This window comes from Carcharhinus amblyrhynchos, chromosome 4 (assembly GCF_965287045.1).
Source record: "Carcharhinus amblyrhynchos chromosome 4, sCarAmb.v2.hapA, whole genome shotgun sequence".
Lineage (NCBI taxonomy): Eukaryota > Metazoa > Chordata > Chondrichthyes > Carcharhiniformes > Carcharhinidae > Carcharhinus > Carcharhinus amblyrhynchos.
Window position 1 is genome coordinate 3025879 of NC_137327.1, and position 13374 is coordinate 3039252.

General features: G+C 44.8%; 1 protein-coding gene across 1 annotated transcript in view; it reads left to right on the plus strand.

Annotated features, from left to right (window-relative positions):
- cdh16 (cadherin 16, KSP-cadherin) overlaps positions 1-12001 on the plus strand; it is a 56089-nt gene extending 44088 nt beyond the window's left edge. The window contains exons 15-17 of the mRNA XM_080186679.1: positions 1320-1436; positions 7417-7533; positions 10073-12001. Of these exons, the coding sequence (XP_080042805.1) occupies positions 1320-1436; positions 7417-7533; positions 10073-10182 (344 nt within the window). The 3' untranslated portion in view covers positions 10183-12001. The remainder of the gene's footprint in view (positions 1-1319; positions 1437-7416; positions 7534-10072) is intronic.
- The last annotated feature ends 1373 nt before the right edge of the window (positions 12002-13374 follow it).

Sequence of the window (13374 nt, forward strand, 5' to 3'; positions counted from 1 at the left end):
CCACACTATTCAGAGTCCTCCCGTTAGCCCTATACTCGACACATCTGTTATTCCTACCAAAGTGAATTACCTCACACTTCTCCGCATTAAACTCCATCCGCCACGTCTCGGCCCAGCTCTGCAACCTGTCCAAGTCTCCCTGCAGACTATGACACCCTTCCTCACAATCTACCACACCTCCGACTTTGGTGTCATCAGCAAATTTACTAATCCACCCAACTATACCCTCATCCAGATCATTAATAAAAATTACAAACAGCAGTGGCCCCAAAACAGATCCCTGAGGCACACCACTCGTAACTGAACTCCAAGACGAATATTTACCATCAACCACCACCTTCTGTCTCCTATCTGCTAGCCAATTCCTGATCCAATTTCCTAGATTACCCTCAATCCCATACATCTGCATTTTCTGCAGAAGCCTACCATGGTGAACCTTATCAAACGCCTTACTAAAATCCATATATACCACGTCAACTGCCTTACCCCCATCCACCTCTTTGGTCACAATACAAGGTAGGTCCATTCAAAAGTCTGACAGCAGCAGGGAAGAAGCTGTTCTTGAGTCAGTTGGTATGTGACCTCAGACTCTTGTATCTTTTTCCCAAAGGAAGAAGGTGGAAGAGAGAATGTCCGGGGTGCGTGGGGTCCATAATTATGCTTTGTCCAGACAGTAGGAAGTGTAGACAGAGCCAATGGATGGGTGGTTGGTTTACGTGATGGACTGAGCTTCATTCACAACTCTTTGTAGTCTTTTGCTCGTTTCCATCCTGGTTCAATGGACCCTCACCTCTGAATCGAAAGGTTGTGGGTTTCAGTTCTGCACCTAAGACTTGAACACAGAATATAAACTGACAACCCAGTGGGGTACAGAGGGAGTGCCGCACTGTCAGAGGGTCAGTACCAAGGGAGAGCCGTACTGTCAGAGGGTCAGTGCTGAGGGAGTGCCGCACTGTCAGAGGGTCAGTGCTGAGGGAGTGCCGCACTGTCAGAGGTGTGAGTTTTAGAGGAGACATTAAATCAAGATGCCTCGTCAGGTGAATGTGAAAGATCCCAAGGCACTATCTTGAAGATCTCTCCTGGCCAATATTTATCCCTGAATCAACATCACAAAAAATGATAATGTGGTCATTCTCACAGGGCTGGTTGTGGGATCTTGCTGTTCAAATTGGCTGCCAGAATTCCGACATTGCGAGGGTGATTTCACTTCAGAAGTGCTTGATTGGCTGCAAAGTGCTCCGAGAGCTGCAGAAGCTGTGATCTTTCTGGGCCGTGCGCTCACCGAATTGTGTTACTCTCACTCTGATGCTCTCTTTCAGAAACTCACGCCTTTCTAACTGTTGCACTGGACTGGGTGGATCCCGGATTGTACCAGATTCCCATCGTTCTCAGTGCAAAGGGGGAATCCGGCCAGCGACACACTGATATTTTACCAGGTAAAAAATGAGGGTTAGACATTGTGACAACACTTGGGTTATGCAGAATCATTCGCTGCTATAAATGCACATTTTAATAACAGTTTTGGTTCAAAATTAATTAGTTACTTCATCCAGTTACTGAGTGTTCCAGTGAATAGGAAATGTGAAGACAGAATATTTTAATCTATTATGGGCTGATTTCACCTTTGTCACTTTAAGAAATTTTAAGTTTCTTGCTAGCTTACCGGCTTCTGTGTAATTCTGTAACTTATAAATAAATATGTTGGTTAATTTTAGCCTGAACGTCTTGATCTGACACTGAAACCTTTATCACTGTTCTCATATTAGGGGGATGATGTGGAGACGCTGGCGTTGGACTGGGGTAAACACAGTAAGAAGTCTGACAACAAGCTTTCGAGGTTAAGCTCTTCTTCAGGTGAATGGAGAGTTCTGGCCTTGGGCAGAGCATATAAAGCACAGACAGACTTTAAGACTTGAACAGCAGGTTAGGTGTAAAGACTCACATTCTAATCGGTAATCTGTAAACTGTCTGTGCTGTTATGCACTCTGTCTGAGGCCAGAACTCTCCATTCACCTGACGAAGAGGGAAACCTCGAAAGCTAGTGAGTTTACTATCAAATAAATCGGTTGGACTTAAACCTGGTGTTGTCAGACTTCTTACTCATATTAGGGGGTACAGAGGAGATTCACCAGGATGCCGCCTGGGATGGAGAATTTGAGCTACAGGGAGAGGCTGGATAGGCTGGGATTGTTTCCTCTAGAGCAGAAAAGGCTGAGGGAGGAACCTGATTGAGGTGTAAAGATAATGAGGGGAATGGACAGGGTGAATAAGGAGCAGCTGCTACCCTTGGTTGAGGGGTCAATCCTGAGGGTAAGGGGGGGTATTGTGAGCCGTTTTGGACCCCGAATCTAAGGAAGGATGTGCTGGCCTTGGAAAGGGTCCAGAGGAAGTTCACAAGAATGATCCCCGGAATGAAGAGCTTGTCGTAAGAGGAATAGTAGAGGACTCTGAGTCCCCCTTAAACTCAGCCCAGAGCATTTACACTTCCAGGGATGAACAAAATTAGAATGCCGAGATAATTAGTTGTCAAGAAATGAGGTAAGAAATTCATAAATTAATTTACCCAGAGTGAGGGAAGAATGCAGAGCTCACTAACAGGGGGAGTGACTGAGGTGAACAGTGTCGGTGCAGTTAGAGGGAAGTTGAGGGAATGCATGTACATCGGAGCAGGGAGTTGAAGGTAAACAGTGAGAGAATCGGACAGAGTCAACATGGGTTTATGAAAGGGAAATTATGATTGACATATCTACTGGAATTCTTCCAGGGTGTAACTAGTAGACTTGATGAGAGGGAGCCAATGGATGTGGTTTATTAGGATTTACAGAAGGCTTTTAACCAAGTCCCTCATAAGAGATTAGTGTGGAATATTAAAGCGCATGGGATTGGGGATCGTGTATTGAGATGGATAGAAAACTGGTTGGCAGACAGCAAACGAAACAAAAGGGGTCATTTTCCAATTGGCCGGCAGTGACTAGTGGGGTGCTGCTGGAATCAGTGCTGGGACCCCAACTATTCATAACATATGTTCATGATTTGAATGAGAGAACTAAACACAACATCCCAAAATTTGCAGATGACACAAAGCTGGGTGGGAGGGTGAGCTGTGAGCAGGATGCAGAGATACTTCAGAGAGAGAAACACAAGCTGAGCGAGTGGACAGAAGTGTGGCAGATGCAGTATAACGTGGGTATTACGAGCTCATCCACTTTGGTAGCAAAAACAGGAAGATGGATTATTATCTGAATGGCTGTAAATTAGGAGAGGGGAGTGTGCAGTGGGACCTGGCTGCCTTTGTACATCAGTCACTGAAGGTAAGCATGCAGATTCAGCATGGTATGTTGGCCTTCATAGTGAGAGGATTCGAATACAGGAGCAGTGATGTCTTGCTGCAGTTATACAGGGCCTTGGTGAGGCCATATTGTGTGCAGTTTTGGTCTCCTTATCTGAAGGAGGATGTCCTTGTTATAGAGGGAGTACAGTGAAGGTTTACCAGGCTGATCCCTGGAATGCTGGGATTGACATATGAGGAGAGATTGAGTTGGTTAGGATTGTATTTGCTGGAGTTCAGACGAATGAGGGAGATTTCATAGAAACCTAAGAAATTCTAACAGGACTGTACAGGGTAGATGCAGGGAGGATGTTCCCGATGGTGTCCTAAAGCAGGGGTCACAGTACATCACGGGATATAGGATAAACCTTTCAGAACTGAAATGAGGAGGAAGTTCTTCCCCCCAGAGAGCGGTGATCCTGTGGAATTCACTACCACAGAAAGTAGCTGAGGTCAAAATATCAAATGTTTTCAGGAAGCAGTTAGATAAGCACTTGAAGTGAAGGGGATCAAAGGATATGTCGGGGGAGGGTGGGGCGGAAGGTGGAATCAGGCTATTGAGTTGGGTAATCAGCCATGATCATAATGAATGATGGAGCAGACTCGAAGGGCCAAATGGTCTCTTCCAGCTGCTATTTTCTATCTTTCTATGTAAAACTGTTAGAGTTGATAAGATTGGAGAGCTTGTACACAGCATGGAGTCCGACATTAACCTATTGGAATGAATTCCTGTTTCCGTATAATAAATTCCAGCTAATTTTATGAAGGGGGAAATTCAAAGCGTTAATAATGATGTTTGCCCGGTTTTATTCTCGAGTGAATTGCTAACATTTGAAAGAGCTGTTTAATTCAGCAAAGGGCAGCTTTGCTGTCAGTAAGTCTCAGACTGCCTGTTATTACCCTGTCAATCTTTCATTAGTGCTCTCAATGTTTGAGAGTTGGGGTCGTGTGAACAGTGAAGTTCCTTTGTATAAATTGATAGATGACCTTTAAAGAAAGAACTTTCAATAAAACATGAAAAAATCCGTGCCCATCAGATTGGCTCATCTGTTTATTGAAAGCTGTCCACTTGATCTCAAAAAATAAGTTTAGATGCATTTATTATCCAGCAAAAATGTTTATTATCCAGGAAAGCCAGATAAACCGGCGAGTGAGACAGGAATAGAAGGATGTGTTAATGGGGTGAGATGAAAGATGTTGGGGGGAGGTTTGTATGGAGCACAACCATCAGCAATGGGCCGAATGGCCTGTTTCTCTGCTGTACATTCTGTGTTTTCATTCTTTCATGGGACATGGGCGTCCAGCATTTATTGCCCATCCCTAATTGCCCTTAATTGCACAAGGTGATGGTGAGCTGCCTCCCTGAACCACCACAGTCCCTATGGTGTAGGTACGTCCAGTAAGAAGTCTCACAACACCAGGTTAAAGTCCAACAGGTTTATTTGGTAGCAAAATCCACTAGCTTTCGGAGCACTGCTCCTTCGTCAGGCCTTTCTCAGGTCACTCACCTGATGAAGGAGCAGCGCTCCGAAAGCTAGTGGCTTTTGCTACCAAATAAACCTGTTGGACTTTACGCTGGTGTTGTGGGACTTCTTACTGTGCCCACCCCAGTCCAACGCCGGCATCTCCACAACATACAGGTACATCCAGTGTGCTGTCAGAGAGAGAATTCCAGGATTTTCAGCCAGTGACAGTGAAGGTACGACAATATATTTCCAAGTCAGGATGGTGAGTGATTTGGAGGGGAACTTGCAGGTGGTGGTGTTCCCATGTATCTGCTGCTGTTGTCCTTCTAGATAGTGGTGCTCATGGGTTTGGAAGGTGCTGTCTAAGGAGCCTTGGTTAATAGCTGCAGTGCATCTTGTAGATGGTACACACGGCTGCCACTGGTGGGGGGAGTTGGCATTGAAGGCGGTGGATGGGGTGCCAATCAAGCAGGGCTGCTTTGTCCTGGATGGCGTCGAGCTTCTTGAGTGTTATTGGAGCTGCACCCATCCAGGCAAGTGGGGAGTATTCCATCACACTCCTGACTTGTGCCTTGTAGATGGTGGACAGGCTCTGGATAGTCAGGAGGTGAGTTACCTGCCACAGAATTCCCAGCCTCTGACCTGCTCTTGTAGCCACTGTGTTTATATGGTTGACCTAGTTCAGTTTCTGGTCAGTGGTAACTCCCAGGATAGTGGGGGATTCAGTGATGATAAAGCCATTGAATTCTCAAGGGGAGGTGGTTAGATTCTTTCTAGTTGGATGGAGATGGTCATTGCCTGCCACATGTATGATGTAAATATTACTTGCCTTTGTTTGCCTAAGCCTGGTTATTGATTTGATTTGATTTGTTATTGTCACATGTACTAGTATACAGTGAAAAATATTGTTTCTTGCGCTATACAGACAAAGCATACCATTCATAGAGAAGGAAAGGAGAGAGTGCAGAATGCAGTGTTACAGTTATAGCTAGGGTGTAGAGAAAGATCAACTTATATGCGAGGTAGGTCCATTCAAAAATCTGATGATAGTAGGAAAGAAGATGTTCTTGAGTTGGTTGGTGCGCGTCCTCAGACTTTTGTACCTTTTTCCAGACGGACGAAGGTGGGAGAGAGAATGTCTGGGGTGTGTGGGGTCCTTGATTATTCTGGCTGATTTTCCGAGGCAGCGGGAAGTGTAGACAATGGGATGGGATGGGAGGTCGGTTTGAGTGATGGACGGGACTTTGCTCATGACGCTTTGTAGTTTCTTGTGGTCTTGGGCAGGGCAGGTCTTATCGCGTTTGGACAGGGACTGCTTCAGTATCTGAGGCGTCACAAAGGGTGCTGAACATTGTGCAATCATCAGTGAACACCCCCCCCAGTCCTGACCTGGAGGGAAGGTCATTGATGAAGCAGCTGGAGATGGTTGGGCCTCGGACACCATCCTGAGGAACTCCTGCAGTGATGTCCTGCGGATGTGATGCTGTATTATTAAAGATGCAGAAGGCTCTGAGAACAGGATTCTCTTTGCAGTTAGAGTCAATTTTGAACACCCACAACCAGTTGTGAAGGAAAAAGAAAGCTTTTACCTTTTTCACTGCCCTATGACCTCTCCCATTCCCATCCTCCAGGACAATGCTTTTGGGTGATTTACAGAACTCACACAGACTCAGAACACTAACTCTGTCCCTCTCTCCACAGGTGCTGCCAGACCTGCTGGGTTTTCCAGCATTTTCTGTTTTTCTTTACTGTATTTGCTGCTCACAATGAGCTGTCCTCGACACGGGGGGGGGTGGGGGCAGGGGAACAAACACAGACTGGGTGATTAATTTGCTGAGTATTTCATTTTGGCCGCATGTGTGACTGAGTCCCTGTCACTTTGATCCCCCCCAGTCTGTCCTCTCAGTCCTGAGCCTGCTGCATTGTCCCAGTGAATGGAAGCGATTCGACACTTTACAATCGTCCAGATTCAATACTGAGTTTAATAATTTCGGATCAAAAGCGATCCTCCTGTATTTCCCAGACAGTGAGCACCAGGAATGATTTTGTTATTTTCATTAACACCCCCTCTGACCTCATCTCTTGTTCCTTCACTTGTCCTGTTACATTCCCTTTTGTTATGAATCATCTCCCCTTTTCCTCTCTCCGCCTCTGCACTCCCACACACGTTCTTTTTTCTTCTTTAAAGTTAAAGTTTATTTATTAGTCACAAGTAAGGCTTACATTAACACTGCAATGAAGTTACTGTGAAATTCACCTAGCCGCCGCACTCTGGCGCCTGTTCAGATCAGTGCACCCTAACCAGCACTGTGGGAGGAAACCCGAAGAGAACCCATGCAGACACGGGGAGAATGTGCACACTCCACACCCAAGTGACCCAAGCCGGGAATCTGGGTCCCTGGAGCTGTGCTAATCACCGTGCCGGCCACGTTTCCCCCTTTCCTACCTTTCCCTGCCTCTGCACTTGCTGAAAACATTACATCTCAGAAACTCATTCTCGTTCTGACGAAAGGTCACATGTTGACCTGAGCCATTAATTCAGGTTCTCTCCCCACAGGCGCTGCCGGATCCGCTGGATGTTTCCAGCTGTTTTTATTTCACATTCTCCCATTCCTTTTGCAGTGACTATTTGTACTTGCAGTTTCAGAGGAGATTGCAGGATAGAAGTTGCCCCTCTTCCGGGTAGACCCACCATCTTGACAACCGTGGCCACCATTGCTGGGACTTTCGGAGTGATAGGTAAGTGGGTTCAGATCATCGAGACTTACTGCTCAGGAGGTGATTTCATTGAAGTATAAAATGGTTTAGGATAATGTTCTCCTGCCTGGGGAATCCAGAACACAGAGACAGAGACTGGGATTTTACTGCCTCACTCAAGCAAGATTGTAAAATCCTGTCTGAAGCCAACAGAGATTTACGTGCTGGGGAATGTTGAGGTGGTAGGGTTTCGACGAGAGTCTCAGAATGAGGGGTCGCACTGAGCTGAGAATGATTAACCTTTGGAATTCTCTACACTTGTTGTTTGTGAATGTTACGAACATATGAATGAGGAGCAGGAATAGGCCACTGAGCCCCTCAAGCCTGGTTCTGCCTGGTATTCAATAAGGCCATGGCTAATCTGATTGTAACCTCAACCCCACTTTCCTGCCAATCCCCGTTAACCTTTCACCCCCTTGTTAATCAAGAATCTATCTTGCTCTACCTTAACAGTATTCCTTGACCCTACTTCCATTGCCTTTTGAGGAAGAAAGTTCCAGAAACTCATGACTCTCTGAGAGAAACAAAATCTCCTCACCTCTGTCTTAATTTTTAACTGGTGACCCCTAGTTCTAGATTCTCCCACAAGAGGAAACATCCTCTCCACATCCACCCTGTTAATATCCCTCAGGATCTTAAAGGTTCTGATTCAGCCTCCTCTTATTCTTCCAAACTCAAGTAGATACAAAGCTAACCCCACCAGCCTTTCCTAGAACATAGAATATAGAATATAGAACATTACAGAACAGTACAGGGCCTTCGGCCCTCGATGTTGCGCCAATCTAAAGCCCATCTAACCTACACTATTCCAATATCATCCATATGTTTATCCAATGACCATTTAAATGCCCTTAATGTTGGCAAGTCCACTACTGTTGCAGGCAGGGCATTCCACATGCTTCCTATTCTCTGAGTAAAGAACCTACCTCTGACATCTGTCCTATATCTATCACCCCTCAATTTAAAGCTATGTCCCCTCGTGCTAGCCATCACCATCTGAGGAAAAAGGCTCTCACTATCCACCCTATCTAATCCTCCGATTATCTTATATGTCTCTATTAAGTCACCTCTTAACTTTCTTCTCTCTAACAAAAACAGTCTCAAGTCCCTCAGCCTTTCCTCAGAAGACCTTCCCACCATACCAGGCAACATCCCGGTAAATCTCCTCCACAAAACCACGTTAACTATCCTTAATCAAATTATTTCTTTTTAGATGAATATAAATCCTATCTCTTATAATCCTTTCCAAAACTTTGCCCACAACAGAAGTAAGGCTCACTGGTCCATAATTACCAAGGTTATCTCTATTCCCCTTCTTGAACAAGGGGACAACATTTGCTATCCTCCAGTCTTCTGGCACTATTCCTGTAGACAATGATGACATAAAGATCAAAGCCAAAGGCTCTGCAATCTCCTCCCTAGCTTCCCAGAGAATCCTAGGATAAATCCCATCCGGCCCAGGGGACTTACCTGTTTTCATACCTCCCAGAATTGCTAACACCTCCTCCTTATGAACCTCAATCCCGTCTAGTCTAATAGCCTGTACCACAGTATTCTCCTCGACAACATTGTCTTTTTGTTCATAAGACAATCCGCCCATTCCTGGTATTAGTCTCGGAATATCCATTAATGAAGCATATTCAAGAGTGGATGACTGATTTTTGGCTATGAAGAGAATTCAGGAATGTGAGGATAATGCAGGAAAATGGAATCGGGATTGAAGATCAGGTATGATCTTCTTGAATGCAGGTTCAAAGGGTCAAGTGGTCCACACTTACTCCTAGTTTCTTATATTTTCACAATTACAAGATTAAGAACCTGATTGGAATGTAAAAGTTTACTAAATTCACACAAGGATTAGCTCTGGGAGGAGCATTTAACTAAACCGAGGAAACTCTGTTCTATTGCTTGACGAGGGGGTGGCGTAGAGGGGGAGAAAGAGACAGAGATAGAAAGGGAAATAGAGAGATATTAGATCAGGCGCTATTAGCAAGAAAGAGAGAGAGCTAGAGAGATATTGGATCAGATACTATCAGTTGTAGTACTCTGTTATCCCTGAATCATACGTTTGTGGTTTCAAATCCCATTCCAGAAACTTGACTCCTAATTTACTGTGAAATTACTGTTGTCAAAACTGAGGGGACATTGCTCAGACTGAGGAGCTGTTTTTAAGATTAAAACAAGGAACAGTGTTCTCTGTCAGTGAATGGAAAAGATCCCATGACACGATTTGAAGAAAAGTGAGGGAGTTCTCCCTAATTTCCCAGTCAATATTTGTACTTCACCCGACATTGCTAAGAATGGAGTTACCCTGGCTCTCAGACTGGGATTTGTTATGTACGACTTGTCTTCTGCGCTTCCTACTTTACAATAGTGATGACATTGTAAAAGCACTTTATTGGGTTTGAAGTACTTTGGGAAGTCCATGACTATAAAAGGCATTGTAGAAATACAAGTTCCTCCTTTCTTTGCTGTTTCGAAGATTAATTCTCCGCTGTCCTTCTCTCTCCCCCACGGGTAGGGTTCTTCCTGACCATTGTCTTGGTGCATTTGTCCATAAACGGAAAGCGACGCAAGAAGAGGAGACAGAACGTCGGCACAGAATCTTCTCCCTTACGCTCCTCACCGTAACCCGGGCTAGCTCAGCCCACAGTCACCACGGCAACCCTCCAACCAATCGGATTGTTTTAACTTCAACATCCTATTGAAGATGTGGGGAGAACAATTAGAATTTACACTCGGATCAAAACTGAATTCCTTCTCTTTTGTTTATCGTTATAATATTATTATTACCATTGAATTTATCACGATTGTAATAAGGGTTAGAAGGTTGAACAAAGGGGGTTTGTTTAATCTGCTCGTTATAGGGAATAGCTCGGAGATTTAGAGCTTTTCAAACCCTGATTATAACCAATCTAGTTTTACATTCCATTAACTTTCATACAGTGTAATATTGGACAGGGGATAAAACTCAGGCAGAATTCTCTGGAATTTCCTCTGATACTCTGTGTGGTCAGCAAACTGTGCATTTCGCTTAGGGGGGGACCAGTGAGTTGAGTCAGGAAGACACCATGAATACCATAGAAAATGAATAGGTGCAGAAAAACCAACTGGTCCACCAAGACTGCCCCACACCCCATGATGTCTGGACTGGTCATTACCAACAGCCTACTCCTCTCTTCCTCCTGGGTGAGGCAAAAGACAAACTTAGAAAGAAAACCCCAGGATCAACAAGGGACAAAATACACTGAAGATTCAATCTCCTATTGACGATCAGACTCCAACTAAATCAGTGTGCACTGCTATCACAATCTGTCCTACTCATCCAACTGACCTGATCATCACTGTCCAGTCTGTGAATGATACAAAGATGTGTCATGCTGGAACCTGACAGTGCTAACCACCCAGTTTATCTAAATTATCCACATCATCCCTTTGTGGCTGTCAATCATCTTTGCTCCAAAAGGATCTCTCATTGCATAGTCCTCATTCACCAAGTTGGCAGCATGGTGGCACAGGGGTTAGCACTGCTGCCTCACAGCACCCGGGTCCTGGGTTCAACTCCGGCTTCGGGTCACTGTCTGTGTGGAGTTTGCACATTCTCCCCATGTCTGCATGGGTTTCCTCCACGTGCTCTGGTTTCCTCCCGCACTCCAAAGATGTGCAGGGTAGCTGGATTGACCATGCTAAGTTGCCCCTCAGCATCCAAAGATGTATAGGTTAGAGGAATTAGCAGGGTAAGTGCATGAGATTGCAGGGGAAGGACCTGGGTAAGATGCTCTGTTGGAGAGTCAATGGAGACTCAATGGGTCAAATGGCCTCCTTCTGCACTGTATGATTCTATGATTACGTGCTGTAAAATGGGAATGAGATTATAGCAAATATGTAATGTATAATATCACATGGATGTAGTCTGTTGGGATGGTATATTTGTGGTAAATTGGGAAGATGTTTAAATGCATTATAATGGGAGTGGGGTGTATTCGGTAAAGAGTACATTTTATACGTGGATTATGCATATTTTATATTGAGTGTGGTGTATTGGGAGTTCAGCATATTATTTATACCATACATTATGAACATGTTAACTATGTGGTATATCACATGCATAATATACAATACCCATAGTGTCTGTGGCATGTCCTATATTTTGTTAGTGGTATATTAGCCATGTGGGACAATGGGTGTGTGATATAGCTGATGTGTGCAGTATAATGATTATGTGGGATATTGTTTATTGATTTTTCCCCTTTGCAATCCTTCCCCTGAGTGTCTCCTTCTCCATCACCATGTTACCATTCTGGTGAGGCGCCATCTCATCAAGAAGCTGAACTGATAGCTCACGGGAGGAGAGGAAAGAGTTTAATTAAAAACCCAAGCCATCAATTTCTAACAGTGCTCGCAGGCATTTGTCGATTATTTATCTGAGTAATAAAAAGCACAAATTGTATTTGTGCCGGAGGTTTCATTATGAGCTATCAATGTTGATATTTGTATGAGATATAAAAGTGGAGGCAGTCGAAAGGAGATTCAGCAGGCTAATTCCTGGGGTGAGGAGGTTGTCCCATCAAGAGAGGCTGAGGCTGTATTCCTCGGAGTTTAGAAGAGTGAGGGGTGACCTTATTCAAACATATAAGATCCTGAGGGGATTTGACAGTGTCGATGGTGAGATATTTTCACCAGTGGGAGAGTCTCGAACAAGGGGACACACTACAAGGTAAAAGGGCTGGCCATTTAAAACCGTGGTGAGAGAAATTCCTCCTCACAAAGGGCGGTGAATCTTTGGAAATCTTTGCCCCAAAGGGTGGCGGAGGCTGGATCGTTATAAGTATTTAAAGTGGAGATGGATAAATGTTTGGTAGATGGAGGAACAGAGGGCAATGCGGAAATGACACAGATAAGGAGCTGAGATCTTGACGGTATTGAATAGCGGGGCAGGCTGGAAGGGCCTGGTGGCCACTCCTGCTTCTATTTCTTGTGTTCTTGTGCGTTCTACCTTCTCAATGACAGAGTTCCCATTAAAAACATGCTCTGCAACTGAAGAGTCTCACTTAACACAGATTTCCTTAAAGTTCTTGAGGACAAAAGCTGTGAATTGATGAAATCAGTGTCTAATTTTAGCTTTTGATTTTGCATTCTCTCCATACAATGATCCAAATACAGAGATGAGTGAAGCAGTAAACTCGATCAGCCTGGTATCACTGTGTCAGCTAGTGAGTCAGAGCTGGGGTAGATTTACAGCAGGAATCACAATGAACTATCTAATTTATCACCAGTCAAAGCTTCAATCTCCCCCCAACCTGTGGCAGTTAGAAGACAATCATGTCCCTCTCCACTATAACCTCCACTAGAGGTAGAGAGATTCTTCCCGCTCAGAAAGGACAGGAGGACTAGAGGGCACAGCCTCAAGATAAAGGGGGGGGGGTGGTTTAGAACGGAGTTGAGGAGGAACTTCTTCACTCAGGGGTGGTGACTTTCTGGAATTCTCTGCCCGTTGAAGTGGTGGAGGCTACCTCGCTAAATATTTTTAAGACGTGGGTAGATAGGTTTTTGGTAGGCAAGGGGATTAAGGGTTATGGGGAGAAAGCAGGAAAGTGGAACTGATCCACTTCAGATCAGCCATGATCTTATTGAATGGCGGGGCAGGCTCGAAGGGCTAGATGGCCGACTCCTGCTCCTATTTCTTATGTTCTTGTGTTCTATGAGGCGCTGTGTTCAACTTACACTCTCCTTAGTATTCATTCGTGGGATATGGGCGTTGCTGGCTGGGCCAGCATTTATTGCCCATCCCTAGTTGCCCTTGGAGGGCAGTTGAGAGTCAAC